We start from the raw sequence: 27,709 nt of genomic DNA, 5'->3' as shown, positions 1-27,709 counted from the left end.
AACTTTTTCCCATTTTCGAGTTGGAATGTTGCATATTTATTATTCACTGAACTCAATACATTTGCTGGAGCAAAGTGAATTTACTCACTAGAGTTATGCATAAATATCACCATTGTACAATCTATCTTTTTGGGAAGTTATTTTTAAGTCTGCATGCAAGAGAGGACCTAAATCACAAGTCTCATGGACTGAATTAATGAACTTGTACAGCTTGAGCTAAAAATGCATGCTCTGCAGCAGAGAATTATAACAGACCTACATTTTCTGTGAAGTAGAGACAAAGATGTGCAACACAAACTGACTAGAGGGTTATATATGCAAATATATGCATAGAAAAAAGACAGCAGAAAAAAGGCACTGGTTTTGAACCTCAATTCTCACATTATGAAATATGTGAAGAAATATATCAACATTTAATCTCTAAAGGCTGAATTGGAAAATGCTTCATATCTGAAGAATGGTAAACAAAATGCTGGTAAGTCATTGGGGCTGACTTACTTTCTGCTCCCAACAAAAAGGAATAAAAGCTAAGGAAGTTGGTACTGAGATAAAGCCACCCCTGACAGGGCACTCGTCCTCTCCAGTAACTGCATGAATAATAGGTCACCAACTTCTCCTGCTCTGGCAATCCAAAACACTTTTCAAATTTCAGAAGAGCTTCCCGGAATTTCTCAGGATCTTCTTCTTTTACGAATGAACCCTTCCCCTCTTCAGCAATCAAGCCCTAGAAGTAAAATAAAACAAGCAAAAAAATCAGCTGATCAAAAAGAAATGTCTGTCTAGCCGGGCAATGTAATTAAAGATCTTATGTAAAAGCTGAGGGGGAGGAGGAGTGGGATATTCTATTTTCCATCCATTTTAAACAGTTACTTAAGGCCAATGGATATTTTATTTACCGGCAGCAACTTAATTTCTCTTAGCATTTTTTAATAGGGTAGAATAGTTTCATCCCACTTGACTGCTCCTATTTAACTCAAATGCACAATCTGTTGAAAAGCATTAGACTGACAGTGCTGCCCCCCTTGCCCTAGAAAGGGAGTGTTTCCAATATGTTTCTGAAGAGCAAGTCAGAAAAAGTTAACTGTATTAGCTATGCAGCCTGCATGCTACTTACTCTGATCTTTCCCTGTACAAAGCTAGTAATGTCTTCATTTGAATCAAATACAGACAAGGTCTTCATAACATTGTGCTCCAACCAGTCCCAGTGTTCTGTTATTTCTTCTCTGCTGGCTCCTGATGGAAAGAACAAGTGTATAGGACTTGTGATATAAAATTAATCAAACAAAGATACCAAGGCCCTGGTCCACAAGGAACTTGGGCAGAATGCAAGTGCTGAAGTCTAGAAGTGCTACCTTCTAATGCAGTAGGACTAAAGTGTACAAACTTAAGTTTCCACCAATAAAATTCCCCAAAAACCTAGAGTTCTGTTTTCAAGTGTGTCCAGAAGTTGTCAACAGCAAACAGGCTGGATCCCATTTCACATCTTCACTCCCCCTCATGGTCCACAGAATAAGTATTCCTACATCTATATCCCCTGATGGGCCTGATCCCAGGTATCTCCACATGGATGAGTGTTGTACCCATTAAACTAGTCATGCTCTCTCTCTCCCCCACTCTAACCCTGTGGATCTTCCATGCCTTTCTGGACCCTGGTACCACTCCAATATGGGCAGAGTGCTCCCACCCCAGAGTAGCCAGATGGTTAGGGCACACTCCCAGGAAGAGTGAGGTATGGATCTGAAACCCTTCGTGCAGAGAAGAGACGCTTAAGACTCCCAGAGCCTCGGCAACTGATCTATCAATACGTTATTGTACAGAAGGGGAGGGAGGAGGAACTGACGTCGACTGTGTTTTGGAAGAAAGGAGTAATGCCTCCTCTGGTTTCAAATGAAATAGCTTAAGCACTTAACTCCAGGACAAATCCCAAGCACAGGTACTCTTTCCATGCAACACAGTGAGGAGTCTAAGCCTTGGAATTGAGAGGCAGTTAAGAGAAACTGTCCTCTTCAACATTAGCTCTTGAGGCAGTGCCTCTTACAGTGTGCTAGCTATTACGAATCCTATTCTGAGGTGCCTTCCTTCCCCTTTCCGGACTGTATACAGGGCACACACCCCTAACTCACGGCCGTGAACTCCTCTCTGGGGGCAGAGGGCCTAGAAGTTGGGCACTGCAACACTCAGTTTTGCAAGGCCCAAGGCTCTCTGAGGCCCTACTTGCACTGGTGTGGGGGACAGTAGCTTTACTGTACGTCGCAACACTAGCAAGAAAAAACAAGTCGTACCAATGAGGTTTTGAAGTAGAGTAAAGCCATCTCTTCGACAAACACACAATATTGTTAAAGACCTCTTATTACACTGTAGGGCTTGTTTACCACTTCCTTGTACTCAACATGGTTACTCACATTTTGCCCTTGCATTGAAGATCAGCAATCATTATGTTCCTAAACATGCTAAAGCTCTGTTGACCCTAGTTTAAGGACAAAGTCACTTCCATCCGCACAACTGAAGTCCCATCTCTGCTGTGAAATGAAACCATGTCAGGACTGTCATGTGCAAAAAAGGGTTCCACAATGCTAAAGAAACCTTATCCCATTTAAAATATAGAAAGCGTGTGGGAGCTAATGCCTGTGGTAGGAAACACTGCCTCAGACTCATGCAGACTACATGATCCTTGAAATATCTTCTGCCACACCCAGGAGCGCTCGTCTCATTGTTGGACTTCCTGCAACTTCAGTGTAGTGGAATAAGAAGTGTTTTCCTCCCTTTCTTTCCAGGAGGATGAATAATTTAAGAAACTTTCTTGTAAAGGTATTTTAGAAAGAAACAAACCGTATAATCCAAGGTCAGGCTGATCATCCAAATTATAATGACATTTAAATGCAATAACTAACTGGCCGATTTACCCTCATTGTTTTGTTTCCTACACAGTGCTATTTTAGGGCAAATGCCTACCCACCCGGATCTCCTTGGTTTGGGTTTTAGAGCGCTGTTGTGTGCTATATTCATCAGGGCTGTCCAACCTCTATGTGGCTGGGGGCTGCATGTGGCACCAGCTGCAGGCCCTGGGACATCCACTGTGCGCAGCCACGTTCTACCTCCCGCAACTGCTGCCAAGTGGGAGAGCTCCTTTATTTGCCCTGCTTGCTACCAGGCAGATGAGTTCCCCCTGCCCTTGCCACTCATTGAAGCCCATTCCCCCCAACCCCCATCACTTCCCAAATGCCCTCCCCTACTCCACAGTCCCACACAAGCAGCCTGAGGTTCTCACAGCTGGTGCTACTGTCTAGGCAGCAAGCTTACCAGGCCACCCCTGACCTGGCTGCCTTGCCTTGCCTGCCCCAGCCATCACCACACAAGTGGGAGCAATGAAGCAAATGGTGGCCAGGCAGGAGCCTGTGGTCCACACACTAACCCCTTGCAGGCTGGATGCTGCCTACAGTCCCCTAGTTGGACAGCCCTGTGCTATATAAATAGATGTCATAGCAACGTTAGAGCCAAGAGAAAAAAAAACTTGCTGAAACACTGCACTTTCCAGCAAGGTATTTTGATTACTAGTTTACATTGCAGAAGAAAACTTAGCTGCTAGCTAGAACTTGGATGTGTGAAATGTCAGAGGGCCAACCTCAAAATAGATTATGATACTGCTTCAAAACTAGGCATTTTTCTACACTCCATGAAGAATTTTGCCAGTGGTAACAGTTAATAAAGTACAGTCGTCATAGTAATGAAATAAAGATGGTGTTTATAAAACAGCAGCAAAAGGAATGCAGCCAAGAGCACCGAGATAAAGTCAAGAGATGGGTGGTAATTCCTTGAGCTGACTAAGGATTAATACAGCAAATTTAGCTAAGTAGATACTACAGAATAAGAGGCTACAAGTTTTCATACTCCACAGCAGGGGCAGGCAACCCCCAGCACACGTGTGTGGCACACAAAGACATTTTGTTTGGTATGCATGCCTCGGGTCAGATAACGGGGGAGCCGGCAGCAACCCGATCCTTGTTGTGTCAGTGCAGTCCCAGCCCCTTCCCTGCTATCTGCTCGGAGACGTGCGTGCACCTGCCAGCAATGAGCCAAGCCAGGGCTCCGCAGACCCTGGTACAGCTGCTTGCAGCCTTCCTGCTGCAAGCAGCCTGGGCTTTGTGACAGGTAGCAGGGGCCTACCCAGAGCCCGGGCTGGCTGTGGCAGGCAGCGGGGAGGCTACAAGCAGCTGCACCACTGTCCATAGAGCCCCAAGACAGCTCGTTGGTGCCAGTGGATGCATGCACGCCCAAGACCAGACGGCAAGGAACAGGCCAGAGCTGTGCTGCCACAACAAAGATTGGGTCCTTCACGGCTCGCACACCACCTGCCCCTGGCATGCTAACATCTTACAAATCGAGGTTGAGGATTTTTTTTGGCACTCTGCTCAAAAATGTTGCTGACCCTTGCCCTACACAAATTCTTTCTCCGATCTCACAGGCCTTGAGAGCCTGTAACTGCCTTTACTGCAGTCCTCCATCTCCTTGTATCTTGCTCAGTCTCCTTCCACCTTGTCACATCTTCACCTAGCCCCCCAGATCAATTTTTCTGTTATCGTCCCATTGCTGCCTTGGTCCACCTCGAGGTCTCTGCGGAAGTTAGTTAGAAATAAACAAGACTAAAACACCAAAGTACCAACGTTGCCTCCTTCTGCCTTAAGGCTGTATCATCTTCATTTTGCTTTAAGAGACCGATTTCCACAGGTTTATCTGCATCTACATTGAGATTGAGTAGAAATTGCTCTAAATCAGTGCTTCTCAACCTCTGCAGGGACAGGACACCCCTCCACTTCAGTGCTACCCCCAATTAAGGGGTCCCCCTTCAGTACTACCCCTTAATTGGTGCCACCCTCAATTAAGAAGCAAATGTCAAGGCTGCCTCAGCTTCCCTCAGTGCTGCCTCCAGATTAAATTGCCTCATGCACCTCTTACACTGCCAGCCCAGAGGGGCTGTGACATCAGCACATGGTACTACTACTTTAGGGCTGTGACCTACCTAAAGGTGGTAGGAGCTGCCTTGTAGTGGGCAGCCCTCCCTGGTCTGGCCCCTCCTGGAAATAGAGTCGGCCACGTGGAACTGTCCCATGTGCCTCTGTTTCCAGGGACCGTGGGAAGGGCTGCATCAGGTAGGGCAGCTCCTCCCTGCTTTAGGCTGATCACAACCATAATGCAGCATGAGTACGTGCAGGGCAGTTCTACCCAGATGTCGAAGCAATGGCAACGTCTGTGTCATGGCACCTCTGAAGGGGACTCACAGCACCCCAGGGTGCTGTTGAAAACCACCGATTTAAGTAAATTTAAGGAGAAATAGATAGAGCCCATCTAACAGTTTCAGTAGCATTTAAGAAGAGTGGAAATAGATGTCAGGAGTAATAAACAGCAATAAAAGGGCAACATCATTTTCTATCACTCTGTGCATTAAATCAAGCATTCAAGATTTTAAGGCCCAGGTAGACTACCCAAAGTGTGAGATTTTCAAGTGTCTAAAAGGTTTAGGCAGACAGAAACTGAATCTTAAATCACTTAAGGCCTTTCAAAAATTCCAGCTTTTGAGACTATTCAATGTGGCGATTCTCTTGGCACTAACATCTGATACTACTGAAAAGCAACATGTAAAGAAAAGTGGACAGGAATATCAGAAACAGTTCTTATTGCTTCGCCAAATGGACCAGAAGTGTGAATATGCATGCAGCCTCTTTGTGGGTGGGTGCACAAGGTGAGGAGCTAGAAATCATAAGACATATTTCTGTCTTGGGCACTGACATACTGACTGGTTTTGTAGAAGGCACTCAACTTCCTTAAGTTTCAGATCCTTAAAATCTGTAAAAATGAGATAAACACATACTTCACAAGAGTGGCCCATGTTTTATACATGCGCCATGGCAAAACGCTCTAAATGTCTTACACTATAAATGCGCACATGCAATCGCTTTTATCCAAGGATAAACTTATGTATTAATGTAAGCCAGAAAGTATAATGAACACTGTGCAGAAGTTCAATTATATTCAAAGGAGAGCTAAGCTATAAAGTGAGCTGCCAATTCCACCAGGTATCTGCAAAGCTATCATGCTACTTTTTGCATTTATAGATATTTAGGATAATTGTGCATTTGTATAACAATATGAACAAGGAAAAGTGAGGGTGCATGTTTACACAGACTAAGAACTCAGTCCTGCAGCTACAAGAGAATAGTTTTCCTTCTAGCAACACAGGATAGTCAGAGGATATGTTCTAATGATTATATTACAAGACTTGCAGAATCAGTCATTTTCCAAGGTATGTATTGTGAAGCACTGTATACCCCTGTTGAAGCGTAAGTAAATGAAAGGGAAGAGTTCCAATTAAGCAAGTGTCTAATGAACAAACATACCAACTAGGTGTTTTCTATACACATTTTCTTAACATTTCAAGTCTTCCTTAAAATCTACTCTTTCTTGGGGAGCAAGTATTGGCACCTATCCTTTTAGAAATGTTTCAGCAGTTGCTAAACTTCAGTAAATATACATAACGTGAATAAAGCAATGCTTTCCCTATTAAGTGGCTCTGTGAGCTTTCCTGCCAACACTTCCCGATAGGTGCATTAGAACTGTTTGTCCAATTCCCTGTATGTTTATTCTTGGTTTGACTTCCTGAAACATGAGCATTGTCTTTTAAATAAAATATAAGCACACCCTTTCCCTTTCATATCCACGAGCGCTCTGTCATACCACTCATCAAAACACCAGGAACATGGGTGCTCTGCTTTGTTCCTGCTGAAAGCCTGTAAACAGTTTTTCTCTGAAACTCATTTGACGGTGAGGAAAGAAATAAAAAAGATCCTTCCTGTATTACAATTTTTTAACATAACATCTTTTTAGCTAAGGCTTGCTACTAGCTTCATGGGAATAATCATCTTCTTCCTTTCATTGTAATTAGGTTTAGAACAAGACAACACTTGTCATTTACGTGCCTCCCATGAAGCAATTACGTATATAGTTACAATAGCAGGTATGCCACAGGCAAGGTTATAAACCAACTAACATGATTGTTTTAGACGATTAAAATGTAACGACAACAAAGTAAGTTTGCCTTGTGGTTTTATTAATAAGATATTACCTCATGGAGGGAACAATTTGCATTTACATTTTGCATCACAGGAACATTACATGGTACTATTTTCACCAGCACCCAAGTAGAGAACGTAGAAAAGGAAGGAAAGGATACAATTTAAGTACAAGTGGTTCAAGCCCTTAGGGAACAGGAAATGGCACTAGAGGTCTCTGGCTGGGGCATGTTTATTTTTACTCTTTTATAGGCATTTTTACTGCACTCAGAACATCCTTGTGGCAGCTGGTCACCACAGAGTGTTTCCTCCAGGTTATTCCTGGATTTCTACTTATTAGCAGTCTACAAGTGGTTCAGTTTCTAGTGACTTTACCAGGTTCTCACTTCCTCTTCTCAAGTCCCATGCATCACACTGTATTAAACTGCGTTCCTTAAACTCCTTTCCACAATACAGCACACATTTTCCCACCAAAAATATTTTTCATTTTCAGGGATACCCTTGAAGAGCAAACAGAGGAAGAGGAGATCAGAATTTCACAGTAAGATGTTTCCCACTGAATGCAGTGACATATGGTATTTATGCCTTTTTCAAGGAGTTGAAAATGAAAAAAAGGGAAATTTTGGTTTAAAAAGAAAAGAAGATAAATGCTTGGTAGGAAAATAGCAGTGCCCTCCTCACCCTGGGGAGAGATGAAGGCTGTTGCACCATGACTCAGCTCATTTATCTCTACCCCCTCATCAGAGAGGCTGCGGCAAATATATTTGCTTTGAAACTGGAAACCTCAGCTATAATATCTTTACTATGGGCCTGGTCCAACACCCACAAAGACCAATCAATGGAAGTTCTCTCTGTTGACCTCAATAGGTATTGGTTAAGGCCCTATTTCTTCACAAAACCTGTACTTGCACAGGTGAATCTTTATTTGCTTAGCAGGATCAGGGAAACTAAACCTGTTCATACCGACAATTTTAACCACTTAAGGATAACCACAGTTTCAGCATTCATTCTGGTTAACATTAACTTAATGCAATAGCAAACACCTGCTGCTGGGTAAACTCTCACCAGCAAAACTAAAAAAATTAAACTCAGCACAAATAAAGGAATGGCCTTGTTTTATTTTCACGGCTCTTTGGCCATATATAATAATGAAAGGGGAAAATACCAGTAATCTATTTTTATAGAAGCACAGAAAATTAGGGTTGGAAGGAAGCTCAGGAGGTCATCTACTCCAAACCCTGCTCAGAGCAGGATTATCCCCAACTAGATCATTCCAGCCACAGCTTCATCATCTGAGCCAGGGCTTAAAAACCTCCAAAGATGGAGATTCCACCACCTCTATAGGCAACTCGTTCCAGTGCTTCACCACCCTCCTAGTGAGAAAGTGTCTCCTAATATCCAACCTAAACTTCCCTTGCTGGAACTTGAGCCCACTGCTCCTTGTTCTGTCATCTGTCACCACTGAGACCAGTCCAGCTCCATCCCCTTTGGAACCACCTTTCAGGTAGTTGAAGGCTGCTATTAAATCCCCCCTCAGTCTTCTCTTCTCCAGACTAAATAAGTCCAGTTCCCTCGGCCTCTCCTCATAAATCATGTCCCCTAGCCCCCTAACCATTTTCATTGCCCTCTGCTGGACTCTCTGCAACTTGTCCACATCCTTTCTGTAGTGGGGGGCCCAAAACTGGACACAGCACTCCAGATGTGGCCTCACCAGTGCTGAATAGAGGGGAATAATTGCTTCCCTTGACCTGCTGGCAACACTCCTACTAATGCAGACTGGTATGCTGTTAGGCTTCTTGGCAACAAGGGCACACTGCTGACTCATACCCAGCTTACTGTCCACTATAAACCCCTAGTACTTTTCTGCAGAGCTGCTGCCCAGCCAGTCAGCCCCCTGCCTGTACTGGTGCATGGGATTGTTCCATCCTACGTGCAGGGCTTTGCACTTGTCCTTGTTGAACCTCATGAGATTTCTTTTGGCCCAATCCAATTTGTTGAGGTCTCTCTGAATCCTATCCCTATCCTCCAGTGCATCTACTAGTTCCCCCCAGCTTGGTGTCATCTGCAAACTTGCTGAGGGTGTACTCCATTCCATCTTCCACATTGCTAATGAAGATATTGAACAAAACTGGCCCCAGGACCGACCCCTGGGGCACTCCACTTGATCTTGGCTGCCAGCTACTCATTGACCCACTGATTACTACTTGCCGAGGCAGATAACCCAGCCAGCTTTCTATCCACTTTACAGTCCATTCATCTAATCCATACTTCCTTAGCTTGCTTGCAAGAATGCTGTGGGAGACCATAGCAAAAGCCTTGCTAAAGTCAAGATGCATCACGTCCACTGCTTTCCCTGCATCCACAGAGCCAGTTATTTCATCATAGAAGGCAATCAGGCTGGTCAGGCACGACTTGCCCTTGGTGAATCCATCCTGATATGTGACCTAATCACCTTCTTCTCCTCCAAGTTCTTAAAAATTGATTCTTGAAGGACCTGCTCCATGATTTTTCTGGGGACTGAGGTGAGGCAGACTGGTCTGTAGTTCCCTGGATCTTCCTCCTTCCCTTTTTAAAAGAAGGGCACTATATTTGCCCTTTTCCAATCGTCCAGGACCTCCCCTGAGCACCATGAGTTTTCAAAGATAATGGCAACCAGCTCTGCAATCACATCAGCGAACTCTGTCAATACCCTCATGTGCATTGCTTCCAGCCCCACGGACTTGTACACATCTGGCTTTTCTAAATAGTCCCTAACCTGTTCTTTCACCACCGAGGGCTGCTCACCTTCTCTCCAAACTGTGCTGCCTGGGGCAGTAGTCTGAGAGCTGACCTTGCCTGTGAAGATCAAGGTAAAAAAGGTATTGAGTACTTCAGCCTTTTCCTCATCAGCTGTCACTAGGTTGCCTCCGACCAAGGGACCCACACTTTCCCTGACCACCTTCTTGTGGCTGACATACTTGTAGAAACCCTTCTTGTTACCCTTCATGTCCCTTGCTAGCTGCAACTTCAATTGTGCTTTGGCCTTCCTGACTTCATCCCTGCATGCCCGAGCAATACTCTTATACTCCTCCGTACTCATCTGTCCAAGCTTCCACTTCTTGTAAGCTTCCTTTTTTGTGTTTAAACTCACTGAAGAGGTATATGCTAAACCAAGCTGGTCGCCTGCCATATTTGCTATTCTTCTTGCACATAGGGGTGGTTTGTTCCTGTGCCCTCAGTAAGGTTTCTTTAAAATACCACCAGCTCTCCTGGACTCTTCTTACCCTCAGACTGGACTCCAAGGGGATTCTGCCCATCAGTTCCCTGAGGGAGTCAAAGTCTGCTTTTCTGAAATCCAGGGTCTATATTCTGCTGCTCTCCTTTCTTTCTTTTGTCAGGTTCCTGAACTCAATCATCTCATGGCCACTGCTGCTCAAATTGCCATCCACTTCTACATTGCTAACCAATTCTTCCCTGTTTGTGAGCAGCAGATCAAGAAGAGCATGGCCCCGTGCTGGTCTCCAACCCTCGCACCAGGAAGTTGTCCCCAACACTCTCCAAAAACTTCGAAGATTTCCTGTGCACTGCTGTATTGCCCTCCCAACCCTCTCCTTCAATCTACGTGACCTTTTGTATGTGACCTATACAATTTAGCTCCAGCTCCTCTAGGCTTAGCTGTAAGCTTTAACAGGTTTCATGGGGACAATACTGCTTTTGAGTCTATAAGTTTTTATGCATGATGCTTACTATTGAGGCATCTATGATTAGTTCTTCAGTGCTACAGGGGAAGAGTTGTTTGTATAAGCCTGAAGAGAAGGTCCTTACCCATTAATTAAAATATCTAACAGTAGAGCCATAATTCAATAAATGCAACATGATTAGTACAAAATTAGACTTAACACTGGCTATGATGTGCCAGGTATGCAGGTATGCATTCTCTATAATCTACATTGTTAATAAACAAATGAAAAAAAAAAAAAAATCTCACACTGAAATGTAACGTAGAAGTACAAAAACTCAGAACATCTGACAAAGCCCTTTTAGGGACACAATCCTACAAACGCAGGTTTTTTCCATTCCTCCGAACCTAACCACACCCCACATGGCCCTGACTGAGTAGTACTTGGAAGCCTTTCCATTTCCACCATGATGCGAGCAGTTTTCTTGTTTGAGCCTAATTAAGTTAGATGGGGAAGAGAGATGATGCCCCAGCACAAGTTCACATTCCTTTCTTTGTTACAGTCTCAGTGAAACAAGAAACACCCCTTTTCAACACCAGTTAACCTCTAAATAAGGATTCATACATACCACAAGCAATGGACCAGTAGACTTGAGAATCTGGTGTCTGATGCAAGATACGAAATGGAGCCACTTTTGATGTAGAATCCAAGACTGCATCTAGCGTCCCCACGAGAAGGCCTGTTGTGTTTGAGAAAGTTTTAGAAAGTTCAATGAACAGCTTGAAAGTAAGTTTTGTAACAAACGTGCAGATTCTGATTCTGTATTCTTTATTCAGGAAGCCAAGGAGAGTTTTGCCTGAGTGAAGAATCAGGCCTATCCTAATGATCCTGATGAAACAGAGTAGTGGAGTCAATAAAAATAGATTTTTCTGCAACAAGAAAGGAAAGCAATAAATGCTTTGGGAAATAGTATTCAGCCTAGGAGATCCTTGGGGAGATTTCAGGGCAGCTTAGACCATTATCAGGTGGATCTGAAGGTTGGGAACCTTTCCAGGATACTTACAGAATGGACACACAAGTATAAATTGCAAATAGTACAAGGGGGTTGTAAATGACTATTCCCAGCATGCAATGGGTCTATCTGTATACACAGTGCCATGTGAACCACTTAATTATATTCCTCAAACATAACTAATTTGTGCACCGCTTTAAAGGAACATTTATTCTGAGTTTGTTCTATCTCAGTGAATTTACATTGCTGGGTGGTCAAGATAAGGGACTTTACAGAATTTTCCTTTATCTATGACCCACCTACCCCACCCACCCATTACACAAGGCCATATGCACTGCCTAGATCTACTTGCCCCCGATGTCTTCCCTCCTTATACTGCAAGTTCCAAGTCCACTGCCTGCCACACAATGACTGCTGTCCATCACATACATGCTAGAAGCCCAGGCACAAGCCCTTTTTAGTGACCACCCACACGCTGACAGGGGGAAACATGGATATTTTATCCTGTCCCCATATGTATTCTGGATGTACATTATCCAAGATCCACTATTCCCATAGGTGTCAGGCCCTCCAAAATCTAATAGCTATAATACTCTGTTTCCAGCTTAAAAATCATGCTGATAAATTAAGCATTTTTAAGCAGAGTTCTGACCAAAGTCAAACAATATTGATTTTTAAAGTGAGAGCTGCATCATAGTTGGGGATGAACAATTTCATGAGAAAAACACCATCACTGCATTTTACTTTGACTGCCCAAACCTTTACAGTAAAGTAGTAGATATTCGCACTTCACTAAGTTATTTCAAGTGTTGCCTTCAAAATTAAGAATCAGGTCAATTAAAATTGGGAAAAGAAATAAGCATAGAAAAAAAATCTATGCTTTTGGGTTCGGATGATTAAGCAAAGTCTGTCTTTAGCAATCAACCACAGAATTACTTCCAAGGAACTTCAGATTATAACAACACCTTTGTAAGGAAGATTCAGATCAACAAGAGATCTCAGTTTCATGAATACCTTCTTAGTTTGACTTCATAATCAAATGTTTTATTTTAGAACAGTAAAGATATACCACTAATAAAAAAATAGATTACATTTACTCCGACTCCTAGAGAAGATGTGGAAACCTAAGTATACCCCACATTATTTCTACATCTGTAATGTCAACAGAATTGCATCATGTTCCCAGAAATTACTAAACAGTGGAAACAGTCTCCAGTGAAGAGGAGCTCTTGCCTAAGGACTGCTCAATACATCCTCAAACAGATAAGTGAAAGTCATTATGTGATCCAGACATTTAACATCAAGTCAGAATTAGCATTGTTATAACTCCACCAATCAATAATTATTCCACCATTATCAATCTGGTTCCCTCCTGGACTCTTTTCTTCTACCAAATTCTAGAGGTGTGCTGATATATCGGTTCCATATCAGATTGGTACTGGCCCATAAGGTTGGTTAATAATTGGGTATCAGCCACGAAAGTCTTTATCAGTGCACCCCTACAAAATTTCTCATTTCTCTCTCCATTAAACTCGGAAATGCACTGTTAGTTGCATGAGAACATACAATGAATGCAATGAACCATAAACACCCCGATCTGAGAAGGTACAAAATGCAGGCAAGTCCTTCTCAGCACTGCCTAATTTGTAACTAGGTCATGCACAATTTCACATTAAGAGATTATCTTTTAGTGGCTATTAAATTATCAGAATAATTCTTCCTAACAAAATAAGGACACATTATGAGAAAGACCAAACAAAAGCAATTAAGGATCAGTAAATTAATTCAAGCAAATAAATCCTATGTTGCAGACATAATTCTGTGGAATACAAAAGAGCACGGTCATACCTGCTGTGTCAAATCAGCATTTTCCACAATTTATAAGCTTTGCATTACAAATTAAACATAAAGTACATATTTATTTGAAGACCTTTTGCTTACTGAACAAATTATAACACTGAGCTTGTTTTAAACTTGGCAATAAAAATATATACTAAGGCAAAGCCATCTCTCTCTCCATTCTCCCTGTGCCATTGCTTTCTGCTATGAAATATGGCACAGGGATATGAGTCGCTACTTGTAAAAGGTGCAAGAGTTCATTTGGAAGGAGTAATCTTACGAGGCTCGGTAACAAAGCAGCAGTATTCAAATTGCCAGCACAGTCAATATCTACTGTAAAGATTAGCAACACACTAGGTTTTAAAGGTAAAATAAATTATCTACCACCAGGGTCTGTCATTTTATACAGCCGTGAAATGAGCAGAGTTTGTGCACTATAGAAAAGGTAAAGAAAACATTCTGAAGAACACAAGCCTGTTATTACTGGGTGCAATAATAGATACATGTATCAACCAGCAGAGACACAAGAGGTATTTCTTATGCAGAGATGAAACTCTTAAATCACTTGAATGAGAAGGGATCCTGGTTTTCTTTGTTTAAAATTGCAAATTCTCTGATTAAAACCCCCAAGATCTGCAATTAAAATGAAACATCACTATATATAGGTATCAACTGAACACAATATTTTATTGATATGTTTACAACTTGAAAACAATTTGAAAGCCTACCAGTGCCTCAATCACTATAATAAAATAAAGTGTAAGTACCTATACATTTTGGTATTTGATTTGGGGTTATCATGGAAAATCAGAGCTCCCCCGGCCCTTTACTCACCAGGACACAGATCCAGGCCCCTCACTCCCAAGCCACAACCCTCCCAGCCCTGCTGGTGCCCCTCACTCATCCCCAAGTCCCTGGGCCCCGACTGTGCCCCTCAATGCCCACCTGCAGCATCCCCACCCCAGCCCTGCCAGAGGAGGGCCCCAGCTGACAGGCTATGGGGCCAGAGACCCAGGTCCACAGCCCGCTGCAGCAGCACCCGAGCCCTGGCTGCCACCCACGGGAGGCAGTGGCTGCTGTGGTGGAGTGGTTTGCAGAGCCTGGCTCCCCCTCCCCCATGGGTAGCAAAGGTGGAGCAGAGCCTGTGGGAACTTCATGCCACTATGGCAAGGCACCCCCTGCCCGCCTAGAAGCAGCGAAGGGCACAACTCCTCACTGCCACCCCCCTGCTGCTGGGCAGGCAGGTGGTGCTTTGCCAGGGTGGCATAGGGTCTGCAGCAGAAAGGAGCTTCCTGCCCAGCTCCGCTCTGCCCTGCCATGCTGGGTCCTACCCACTGGGACGCAGAGGCCCCAGGGGAGGGCAGCAGGGCAGGGAGCCCCAAGCCTACAGCAGGCAGCCTGCTCCCACCCCCATCCTGCACACAGATCTGGGGGGTGTGGTGGGCCAGTAGGGGGAGCTCCTGCGTTGAGCCTCCCACCTAACTACTCCCGTCCACCTTCCAGACTCCACATGACTCCCCAGGGGCGCCTAAGCCCTGGCAGACCCCCTTTTGAGCCCCACCGCAGAGTCAGGGGCTAACGTGCTGCCACCACCCCGAGAGGGGACCTTCTAGGTTCTGTGTCCTCAGGGAAACACGGGCCTAATAGTCCTACAGTTACTCGACCCAATACAAGAATTTGGGGCACTTCCCCAAGTCGGGGGCCAAAAAGGATAATGTAATAGCTATAATAGAAGCAGACCCAAGGGGCCTCCTAGGCATAATTAAACCCACCCCTCAATAAGTCTCCTACACCAGTCACAAAGGAGAACTTTATTGGTTACAGAGGGTAGGGTTAAAATAGGGTACAGGGTAGAGCAGTATCAGAGAAATCCCATAGAGCAAACTCCTGTGGGTGGGGTAGCCTTTGATCTCGCATCTGAGCTACTGCAAGCTATATATCTAGTTGGATCTCAGTTAGCTTACTTACAAGTATCATCCAGAGGCTGTTGGAGATTCCCTCTGGAGGCAAGCAGTTCCTTGATCATGAGTTTTGAGAGAGAGAGCAAGTTTCAGACGGTACACCTCTTCTTTGTTCCTGAGTATCCCCCATGGCTGCTGCCCCAGCCACAGGAGTTTGCTCTATGGGATTTCTCTGATACTGCTCTACCCTGTACCCTATTCTAACCCTACCCTCTGTAACCAATAAAGTTCTCCTTTGTGACTGGTGTAGGAGACTTATTGAAGGGTGAGTTTAATTATGCCTAGGAGGTCCCTTGGGTCTACGGACTAAGGGAGACTATCCTTTTTGCCCCCTGACTTGGGGAAGTGTCCTAAGTTCTTGTATTGGGTCGAGTACCCATAGGACTATTAGGCTTGTGTTTCCCCAAGGACACAGGACCCAGGCAGTCCCTTCTCGAGGTGGTGGCAGCACACGTTACCCCTGGACTCTGCAGTGGGGCTTGAAAGGGGGTCTGCTAGGGCTTAGGTGCCCCTGGAGAGACACGTGGAGTCTGGAAGGTGGACAGGCGTAGTGAGGTGGGAGGCTCAACGCAGGAGCTCCCCCTACTGGCCCACCACAGGGGGCATGTGCCTCCTCTGCCTCCCGCAGGAAGGTGCACAGCAGCAGGGAGATGGCCAACTCCCCCCACCCTCCTAGATGAGCTGCCCATGACTCTATCCCGCTCCCCGCCGGGGCCCAGCAGCTGCGCATTCTGGCCCTGGGCCCCAAGCCCCTGCTCCAGCCCTGCCCAATTCCCTCCCTCCCTCCCTCCCTCCCTACGGGGCCTCAATCCCCACTCCCTCCCACCTCAGACTTACCTGCGGGAGCTGCTCTCCAGGCTGCATGGCGGACATGTGCATGTACATGGATGTGGCACCCCTGCCTGACTGCCCTCCTACCGCTCCCCCCAGCTCCTTGCAGCCTGGAACTCTGCCAGTCTACAGAGAACTTTTTGCAGAAGTGGAAAATCTGCATGTTTCTCAGTTAAAAGGGGAAATCCGCATTTTTTTCTATTTTCCCACGGGAAACAGAAAACCCGGATCCCTGTTAATGAGACGCTGTAGGAGCAAAGGTCCATTTACAAAGAACACTGCAACAACAGGGTTTTAACTGCTAGATACTCACTATGCTATGGATCAAATTTACTGGTGACAGGGCATAGAACTGTGCAATCACACCAAGAACTGAATCTGGCCCTACATATTTTAAATGCATTTTTAGAACGCCGCAGCACTCTTTTGGTGTTGCCATAACTGAGAATCTGCTGAGTTAATTTAGAGCATCTCAGCAAGAGCTGCCTTTTATGGGTGCTTTCTTCTGGAAAGTTCAAGGGCTGGACTCATCTGTGCAGGAGTAAATGGCACTCTACTAAGTCCACATGATCAACTATACTGGAAAGAGATTCACACCCAAGGCTGCAGACCACAAAATACAGCCAACCTGACACCACCTGAATGATGTCAAGCCAGAAACTTTTTGGAAAGTGTAGGAGACAGGAAGAAACAGCCGTATTTTATGACAGCCTAAGATTAAAAGTAATCTTGCCAAAGTTCACACTTTTATCGTCATCTTATAAGCTTGTAAGCTTATAGGAAGCCTAAAGGCACTGGGGGCAGAGGGACAAATTACACCCAATTCTGGCAGGAAGTGGTCATTTTCAAACATGGGTGCCTAAAGTATAGGCTCCTGACTATACTCTGGTATTTACAGTGCTGAGCCATACATTCAGCATATTTTATCATTTGGCATATGCTAATCATCTGTAAGAGCAGGTTCTTCTTTGTGCCTTGGCCCAGAAGTACTTTCTGAAGGAGAGCTGTTTAAATGTGTGTACTGTGTATGATACTTGGATATCTGGGGGAAAAAGTTATTCCTAGAATAAATTTGTAGTATGTATGTATGCATGCAGATCATTAAAGTCCCTTAATGAATCCATCATTTGAAAAATGAAGAATTATTCATCCACTCATAATGGTTTGTTTGTAGGGACCACAGAAAACCTGAATCAGCTTTTCCCAGCTCTACAGACGCTGTCCCCTATGGTTTGTTGAGCAGCCACTGCTTTCAGTGGCCAATAATCAATCTTTTTCTTTTGTATTACTAGCTTCAAGACAGAGAGCAGAGCCACCACTTAAAAACTACCACTGCAGCAGTCTACATTAAAGAATTCCCAGAAGACTGAAAACATTTCTGCCCAAGTGAGGTAGTGTTAACACCACCCTGAGAACAACAAACAAGAACAGACAGACAAGTTGACTGCTCATTAGGCTACATGATACCACACTGCCAGCAGGATGCTGCTAGGTATTTTCCCCTTCCTCCAACCTCCTTCCCTCCCACTGGGACAATGCTGAGTCTTTCCCATCAGCAGAATCAGCTGTTTGCTCTAACATTCAGATTATACCAACCTCAAGGAAAAGACTTTGAATCCCAAAACAGATCACTGCGATGCATCCAACAAAGCTTTCAGGATTTTTCCCCCCTTCTACTTACATATCGGTTTTACATTCAAAAGAATTTAGGGGTAAGTCTAGGTGTGTCATTCAAATGATGTTGAACTAGTAAGTTTCCTCCTTCTGGTCATTATTGTCTAAAAGCAACTAAATTATATGATCCATATAACAGCAATCTAAAATTGGCCTCATTTAGGCGGTGGCTTCCAAATGATAAATTAGGAGTTTCAGATGCTGGGAAGAGCGTTCAGCTGAGTCAGCATGCCTGTGTCATACCAATACACAAAGAATCAATGAGCAGCCAAGACCAGAAAAAACAAGGGAATAAATCTTGCATGTTAAACAAGCCTCAACATCCATTCAGACCCATCCGATGAATTCACTTAGTGGAACTCACATACAAGGGCAGAAAACATAAAATAAGAAATATTCCAGTTTCAGGAATTGCCTTAGTTAGTACATAAGGGACAGATCGGGGAACTCTTATGTTCAGTTTCCATCTCTACTTCCCCACAGTTAAGTTTCTAAACTCCTCATTCACATATAACGGGTGTAATACCACCTCTTTCAAATGGTGCTGAAAGACTTACTTGCAACCTGCTTTGGGATCCTTAGGTAAGATATGAAAAGTACTACTGTATTTTTGAGGCTTTATTAATCTTATCAAAACCTGAGTATTGAGGTCAACAAAACCAGGATGTTACTCACAGCTTCACTGACTTCGGCCAAGTTAAAATTATATATATGCAAGTCTCTGCTGGATCAGGACAGTGAATCTCTCAAAAAGGCACCAGCTTCAAGTTACCAAATTACAGCTGGGTAATTTTATGGGGGGAGGAGGAAAAAGAGAGAGAGAGAGAGTCATAAACAATCACATTTTGGCCTCAAACAAGGAGGATTATTTATACCTGAAAGTCACACATACAGCAAAGAAACTTAAAATAACATATTTGTCTGCAGAATGATGACCAAAAGTTGGCTTCATTTTTTGATTTCACTAAAGCAGGGCAAACTTTATTTGTGTTCAGGAGCTCACTTTGTTAACAAGACACTGCTAATTATATACTTCAAGCTATTTTTGTTCATCTGGGTCACCTAACCCCAGTTGTCTTCCTGCCTAGAGCTGGGGGGCTGGACCCGATGATCTGCAAGGTCCCTTCCAGCCCCTGACAATCTATGAATCCCTGACACAAAACCAGAGTAATTCCTAAATTTGTGACAGGCAGCAAATGTCTACATGGTTCCTTCCAGGGAATTCCCTGGCATTGAGTATAGGTCCAAAAACCTGACCAAACAGGCCTGGCTCAGTGGCATCCCAGACTGCCCAGAGCCTGTGGGCACAACTATACCATGAATAAATGATAAGAAGCAATGGGCAGGTGGAACAGCTATTTTCCAAGTATCTCACACTTCTTGTTTCGGTGACTCCTTTCGATATTGCTTGCTAAGAGATATTCTGAGGAGGATTTACCCAGTCCTCACAAAGGACTGTGACTTAGGGAAACAGAAGCTTGTGAATCTCCAAAATCAAAGGTGTTGAATATCCCAGGAAAAACATGAGAGATCTTTCAAACAGAATAAAAGAGCAAGAAAAGCAGAACAGCTTTGAAACAGAGTATACCCCAAAGCTCCTATAAGCAGCTCTTTACCTGTCAAAATTAGTGGTTGGATTGCCAACATAAGGAAATAAACTGACACAATAATTTTGAAACCATTTACAACTCTGGGGAAATGGTTCCTTGATGGTAAAGCAATTCGCTGTTGCACCAGCAATATGGTCTGCTTCTTCAACCAAACAAACAAAATCAATACTTCTTTACTTTGCTGCAGAAAATTTTTTACCAAAGCAGAAAGACTAATTCCACTCTCTCTTACATCAAGTTGCTCCAACACAGCCAACAAGGCATAAGGCCCATATCTGTTTGGGGCTGCCACTCCATATTTCTCTAGGTTTATGTCATAAAACAAATCATAGTAGTACATAACAAGTGCTTCTCATCAGAGAATTGCCAGGTGCTTTCTATGCATGTTTCCCAGTTAAATATTATTTTTAATGCATGGATTATTCTTTATTATACATGTGTACAGTGCAACAGGATACCAAAAAATTTCTTTGTATACCCTGCTCTATGGGTAGCTCTATGACACACCCTGACGTTAGTTGTTATAAAGAGTGTGGGAAGAGGCTGCCCTGGTCTTATTATAGAGACTGACATATTTGTGGTCAAGGCCTTATGGGCCAGTTGCATGGCTCTGTACCTCCCCTACACCATGCCCCATGCCTTGCAGGTGGCAACCTCATAGACGTTCTACTAGTTGCTTATGCAGCCCCTCTCTCGGCCTTCCATTCCCTCGGCGTCTCTCAGCTCTACTCCGCGCCCTCAGATCCATCCGTTTCTCCACTTCCTGGGCTGCCAGGCCCCTCGGTCTCTCCTCTAGTCGCTCTCTGGGCCCTCAGACCCCTTGGTCTTGCACAACCCCTCCTTGGCTACCAGTGGCCCCTCAGTCTCTCTCCCAGCCCCTCTCTGGACTCTTTAGGTCCTCCACTTCTCCAGGCCCTCAGACCACTCAGTCCTGCACTCATACAGCACCCAGTGTAATCTAGCCTTCCCTGATCCTGTCTGAGATGTACGGGTGCTGGCACACTACAAATGGAAAAATCATGAACCCCATCAAACAGATGAGGCATCAAAAACAAAGAACACTACTAGCCCAGGGCAAAACTAGCCTGTCCCCTGCTCTGATTCACCTGCTAGGTTTGAATGCAACAATGTAACAAGGATCAGACACTTGCATGCATTCCCTACACTCCTCATAAGAGAAATATGTATAGGACAACACAAATTTTCAATTATCACAAATCTCTCATAATACAGCCACTTTTCAAAGTCCTCTATGTCCAGCCACAAATGCACCCGCTCAAGCTTCATTCTGCAACATATTAAAAAAAAAAAAAGCTGTTTGCAAGTAAAACACTGGAATATTTTTGTGCAAGTGGAAGGCAGGACTCCAAAATGGCATATATTATATTTTGCTGATAACTGCTGGTATCTCTCATATGATGTCTAACTGAAGTAATGTAAAATAAAAATGGAGATAAAAAGGGGTTTGTTTTTTCTGCTGGACACTTTGGAACACTGTTAGGGCAAAATTGATACCCTTTACAGACAATTCATAAGCTCTGCCTATACAGTTTATAAGCTCTGAGCATACTGCAAGATGGGTATTTCACTAAGGTAAGCACTCGTACACTCCTTCTCCAGACACACTTGCTACTGAGACCCTGGCTACATTATAAGTACAGAGGTTTCTTTGTGACCCATTCAGGATGCTTGGCCAGATCAGAATGCCAGGCGATAGCCCATCACAGTTTTTCTGCCACCACACCTGCGTTTGATGTTCATATCTGCTGATTAATGAACCTCTATCAGTGCATTTTGGGAAAGGCTTATCCACAGAGCTACTGCAGAGGAAAAACAGCCAAAGGACATGGGTACAGAATGGTACCTGCAGGACACGAAACAATGCACGCTGAGATTTTCCTCTTCACACAATCACCAGGAAGCCGAACCAGTCAAACAGGTTACAGTACCATAATTAGGCAAGGTCTCGTTTAAAAGAAGAAAAAAAGATATCAAACAGTACATACCAGACTGGCCCCAAACAAATAAGCATGTGCTTGCCAGTTCTAGGTATAACACCCCATCAGAGTTACAAACCAAGGATTAACTATGCTATTTGCGAGCATAAAACCTTATCAGTTCATAATATGACCAGCTCTTGTAAAAATGGGCTCTCACCTTGTAAAGTCCCACCAGACTCTCTCTCTCACTCCTGCACGCACAAGCACACACATACACAACAACATATTTCTCAACCATTTCAGTCAAGGCACCCTTCCACAACTTTTTTTAATGTGGCAGCCCCCCCAGCTGAGAACCACTGCTGTGTTGCCACAACTTACTGCAGTGGTTCCCAAACCAGGTGACAGTGCCCCGCACGCCTGCTGGACAACCAGACTAGGAAGGACTGCGGCACACCCACGTGCTCCTCCTGCATCAATGTTCTCTGATCATCCAAAAGCAGGCAGGAGAGCTCACTCGTGATGTAGCCCTTCCTGGCTGGACCCTGCATGGCATCTCTCAGAAACACAGGCACACCTGGGTAGGGCCAGCTTGGGAAGGGCTGCCGCACAAGCTCCAGACTGCTTTGGTGCCATCAGAGAGCCCCAACATAGGAGGGCTGCACGCAAGCTACAGCCCTGTGTGTGGGGCAGCTCTCCTGGCTGCGCCATGGCAACACGTGCATCATGGCACCCTGGTTGAGAACTACTAAGCTGTATGATAGGGATCTTGCTTAAAAGGCATAATCTAGACAAGGTCACTAAGTGGAGCAAAGTGGTGCTCAGTTTTATCTGAGCTGAGATAGGGAGTCGCTTGCCGAGTCTTCTAATGTACGCCTTTAATGCTCTTGTATGACACCAGGCAATAAGAAGATCTAGCATAAATCAGACAAACAGCAAATTATGTTAATGTATACTTCAGAGGCTTAATGTTTTTAAAGCCATAAAAGCATATGTAGCTAAAAAAAAATAGCAAGCCCTTCACAGTTCATCTCTTTCTAACCCTCGGTATTTATGGTTTCACTGCAATTTATTCTCTAGCCATTGAGCAAGGACACTTTTTTTAGGTAAGTTTAGTAACTAAAGCCACGATGAAGGAAACAGACACATTGTGTGTAAGGACAAAGATAAAAGGCTAAAGAGTTGGAAAATGTCTGTACAAGCAACTTTCCAGACTGACAGGTATCATCAAAAGACGTAGGACCAGCCACCAGGCCTTCCTTCAGAGGAAGCAGCAACTCAGAGATATGTGTCTATAGCAAGCAGCTATAAACCCAGAGAGATGGCTTTTCAGGTAAAGACCACTTTTAAGAGGGCATTTTTTTTTTTTTAATTCTAGGGTTGTCTCCTCATTTTGCTTTAATCACAATTTACAACAAATAGCCCTCCCACAGAAAGATAATCTTCAGGAAATGCTGGGGATGGCCAGCTTCATTCTCCAAAGATGCCAAGTTCAAAGTTAAGAGGATACAGAGAAAGGACAGTAGTAAGTCACATTCACCTGGAAAAGCATTCATCTGCCTGGCAAGTGCAGTTGCTGTCTCCATCTCCACTCACACTAGTCCCCTCTGGAGCAGCAGAGCTTGTGGCCAACCCCCAGATACTTGTGTGATAGCATTCATGATCCAGACCACCCTTGATTCCTGCATCCAAACCTGCCTTTCACATGTGCTGCAGCATTTCTGGAAGTTTTTAGTGTCATTAAGTTTGCTTCCATCCCACCCTTTCCCCAAAAACAATCCAAATGCCCACAAAAGGACAAAACATCCAGACCCAGCAAGGCCTGCTCTAGAGCTGGAATTCATCAGTCAGCAGCATTAGCAGTGCTTTTCCTCTGCTGAAACCTGAACCAGGATTGAACAAGATGGTGAAAAATTAAGAATAATATCTTAATAATCTCAAGAGACAAGGTCTTCTGTTGGGGGATATCTTTTATCGGACCAACTGCAGAGCTGGCAGGGACACAGACAAGCTTTTAGGAACCGCGGCCCCCTTCCTCAGGTCTCCGAGGGGAAAAAAAGAAGCAGAGAGACTTGCTTCAGACCTGGCTCACTCTCTCCATTATGTACACTGCTTGGCATGTCCTTTCACAGCATCTGATGAAGCAAGTCTGTGTTAAATGAAAGCTTGCACTAAATGCGTTTTGGGATTTTTTTTTCTTGCAATTTCCTAGGAGAATCATCTCCGAGCCAAGAATTCTAGATTTTTGCATTTTTTTGTGTATATTTACACACACACATAAATTCCTCCTTCCTGCGCTATCCCAGGCCGCCTCCAGCAGTGTCATGATGGCAATGATGTGCTCACATCTCTTACAACCTAATCTTAAATACAGACAGAGTTTTGCACAAGGCTTTTCACAAGCATGCGGTGCATGTGCATGCATATGCATACACATTTAATGTACAATCTATACAGCGCAAGTCTATTCTGCCCTGAAAAAAAAAAAGACAGCTGAGTTAAACAGGACAGAAAAGGAAAGCTTCTGCAAACCCCACGTGTACACAAGAACAGGATGTCGGAGGTATAATCAGGTCGCTCCCACGACACTGGGATAACACGGGAGGGAGGAATTCGCCCAAAACATCCACAAACCGAGCCTGATGCCAATGGCACGAAGCCCCGCCAAGCAGGGACAGGAGATGACCTAGAGCAGCGGTCCTCGACCTTCTGCATCTTACGATGAGTAAATCAATGAGTGGGGGTGGGGAAGGGGTGTCCCCAGAGGCTAGTCAAAGAGTGGGAGGGTCCCCCGAGACCAGTCAAAGAGCAGCGGGGAGGCCCCCGAGACCAGTCAAAGAGTGGGGGGTCCCCCGAGACCAGTCAAAGAGCAGCGGGGAGGCCCCCGAGACCAGTCAAAGAGTGGGGGGTCCCCCGAGACCAGTCAAAGAGCAGCGGGGAGGCCCCCGAGACCAGTCAAAGAGTGGGGGGTCCCCCGAGACCAGTCAAAGAGCAGCGGGGAGGCCCCCGAGACCAGTCAAAGAGTGGGGGGTCCCCCGAGACCAGTCAAAGAGCAGTGGGGAGGCCCCCAAGACCAGTCAAAGAGCAGCGGGGGGGCCCCCACGACCAGTCAAAGAGCAGCGGGGGGGCCCCCAAAACCAGTCAAAGAGTGGGGGGTCCCTCGGGACCAGTGAAAGAGCAGAGAGGAGGCCCCCAGAGGCCAGTCAAAGAGCAGGGGGTGGTCCCTGAGCGGGCGATTTAAACGTGCAAAAGCAAAACTGTGGCACTTTTGGTTTCCCCGCCACAACCCGCGTCCCACCTAGCGGACCTTCGCGTCCCACCAGTTGACAAACCCCGACCTGGATCACCAGCAGGACCTGCTGGGAGGGCCACAAACCACCAGCGGAGAGGCAACTCTGCGGGGGCGCCCGCCATGCCGTGCCCACCCCCTCTGCACACCCACGCTCCCACCGGGGGGTCTCCAGAGCCCCCCCCCCCACTTGGCACCCCCAAAGCTTCATCCTCTGCATGTGGAGAGGCAGCACCCAGCGCCCACCTCTGAGAAGCCCCGCCCCCTGCCCCTCCCTCGGAAGCCCCGCCCCCTGCCCCGCGGCGGGTGTGGTGGCGCTGACCCGCCAGGCCGCCGCCGCCCTCCTGGCCGTAGCCGCGGCGGCGCTGCAGCACGAAGTAGCGGTTGGAGCGCTCCAGCACCCACAGCTTCAGCGCGTTCTTCAGCAGCACCTCCTCCGGCTTCAGCCACATCCTGGCGGCGGCCGCCCATGCCCTGCCGCGCGCCCACGTCCGCAGCCCGCCGCAAAGCCTGCCGGGACTTGCAGTCCGCCGCCCGCGGCCCCGCCCCCCGCCGCTCCCGGCGGCCCCCGCGCCGCCCCAACGGCCGCCAGCCCCCAACGGGCGCACAACCGTCCCCCCCCCTCCCCCCTCGCTTGTGGGTGTCACAGAAATGTAACGACTGTAAATGAAAAGAAAAGCATATGGAGATAGAGAGACACAGCTGTACACGCAGATAGACGTGTATAGCTGTGCGCGCACTGTCGATACAGACATGCACGTGTGTACAAGGGTGTGTGTGTGGGGGGGGAGCGTGTATCAACGACAGTCTACATGGAGATATACACAAGTGTACAAAATGTGTGGGAAGTGTATCCAAGGCAGTCTAGATGGAGATACACGCGTTTGTACAAATGTGTGTGTGGGGGTGCATCAACGGCAGTCTAGATGGAGACATACGCAAGTGTGCAAATGTGTGTGTGGGGGTGTGCATCAGCGGCAGTCTAGACAGACATACACAAGTGTATGGCGGTGTGCATCAAGACAGTTTAGATGAAGATATATACATGTGTGGGGGGGTTTATCAAAGAGTCTAGATGGAGACATACACAAGTGTACAAATGTGTGTGGCGGTGTGCATCAAAGACAGTTTAGATGATCTATACACGTGTACGCCTGTGTGTGGGGGGTGTGCATCAACAGCAGTCAAGATGGAGACATACACACGTGTACACCTGTGTGGGGGGGGTGTGCATCAATGGCAGTCTAGATGGAGACATACACGCGTGTACACCTGTGTGTGGGGGGTGTGCATCAACGGCAGTCTAGATGGAGACATACACGCGTGTACACCTGTGTGGGGGGGGTGTACATCAACGGCAGTCTAGGTGGAGATATACATGCATGTATGCCTGTGTGGGGGGGAATGTACCAATGGCAGTCAAGATGGAGACATACACACGTGTATGCCTGTGTGTGGGGGGTGTGCATCAACGGCAGTCTAGATGAAGACGTACACGTATACGCCTGTGTGTGGGGGGGGGTGTGCATCAACGGTAGTCTAGATGAAGACGTACACGTGTGTACACCTGTGTGGGGGGGGTGTGCATCAATGGTAGTCTAGATGGAGACATACACGTGTGTACACCTGTGTGTGGGGGTATGCATCAACGGCAGTCTAGATGGAGACATACGTGCATGTACGCCTGTGTGTGGGGGGGTGTACCAACAGCAGTCTAGATGGAGACATACCTGTGTACGCCTGTGTGTGGGCGGTGTGCATCAACGGCAGTCTAGATGGAGACATGCACACGTGTACACCTGTATGGGGGGGTGTGCATGAACGGCAGCCTAGATGAAGACATACACGTGTACACCTGTGTGTGTTGGGGGAGGGGTGAACGTGGCTGCGTAGCAATGGCAGTGGAGGGACAAGGCTACCTCTGCTACCCTGGCGTCCCTGGTGGAGGACGATCGCGCCCAGGGCTCTAGTGGAGGGTTGTAAACGAGGGTGTTGCCGGCTAAGGTGGCTCCTAGAGCTGCAGACTCTCTGGCAAACATTTCTCAGCCTTGTTTCCTTTCCTTCTGTTTCTGTCGTTTTTCTGCATCCAGGGCGAGACAGTTTTCCTCCAAGGAAGATGCACCTTCTCTCACAAGACGGTGCCAGGTAGCCCTGTCCCAACCTAGTTTGTCCCAAGTTGTGGTGTTGATGAATGAACGGCGCATGCCCCCGGAGACTGTGGGGCACGGCGGCAGTGGCATGGCGGTGGCAAGGACACTGGCATTTGTATCAGCAAGGAGACTTGCATTCTTCTGGAAAAGGAGGCTTGCAAAGACCAGGCAAATAAATACACAGTGTTGGTTTTTCCATTAAGAACTGGGCTGTTAGATGAATGACCAAATCGCATTGGCATTAACGAGCACCTCACGAGTCTCTGCCTCCAACTGACTAATTTGTTTGCATGCGTCCCAACACTCGATGCCGAGGAAGAACGGAAAGAAAAGTTTCATGCTGACCTTGATGAAATCCTGACTATCATCCTGAAAGAGGAGAAGATCATCCTCCTTTGAGATTTAAATGTGAGAGTTGGCTAGGATTTTAACATGTGGAGGGGCACCATTAGGAAACAAGGAGTGGGCAAGGCCAATTTCAACATTATCCTCTTACTTAATAAACGTGCAGAGCATGACCCTGTCATCACTTCCGACAACGTGACAGGTACAAGACAACATGGCAACCCCCCTGCCTGAAAAATGGCACCTCCTCAACTATGTCATCGTAAGAGCATGTGACCTAAAAGATGTTTTTATCATGCATGTTCTGGGAGGAGCCGATGGCTGCTGGACCAGTC

The 27,709-nt window shown here is 45.9% G+C and overlaps 1 protein-coding gene across 2 annotated transcripts in view; it reads right to left on the bottom strand.

Moving 5' to 3' along the window:
* Positions 1-25,377, bottom strand: part of TBC1D8B (TBC1 domain family member 8B) — a 56,330-nt gene extending 30,953 nt beyond the window's left edge. For both annotated transcript variants that reach the window (XM_014601123.3, XM_006275481.4), the window contains exons 1-4: positions 25,202-25,377; positions 11,352-11,462; positions 1,115-1,233; positions 499-724 (exon numbers count right to left, since the gene is read on the bottom strand). In XM_014601123.3, the coding sequence (XP_014456609.1) occupies positions 499-724; positions 1,115-1,233; positions 11,352-11,462; positions 25,202-25,331 (586 nt within the window). In that variant the 5' untranslated portion in view covers positions 25,332-25,377. The remainder of the gene's footprint in view (positions 1-498; positions 725-1,114; positions 1,234-11,351; positions 11,463-25,201) is intronic.
* Positions 25,378-27,709: the final 2,332 nt, after the last annotated feature.

Source organism: Alligator mississippiensis, chromosome 8 (genome assembly GCF_030867095.1).
Source record: "Alligator mississippiensis isolate rAllMis1 chromosome 8, rAllMis1, whole genome shotgun sequence".
Taxonomy (NCBI): domain Eukaryota; kingdom Metazoa; phylum Chordata; order Crocodylia; family Alligatoridae; genus Alligator; species Alligator mississippiensis.
The sequence above is the reverse complement of the archived record's forward strand: the minus strand, read 5'-3'. Positions and strand labels throughout refer to the sequence as shown.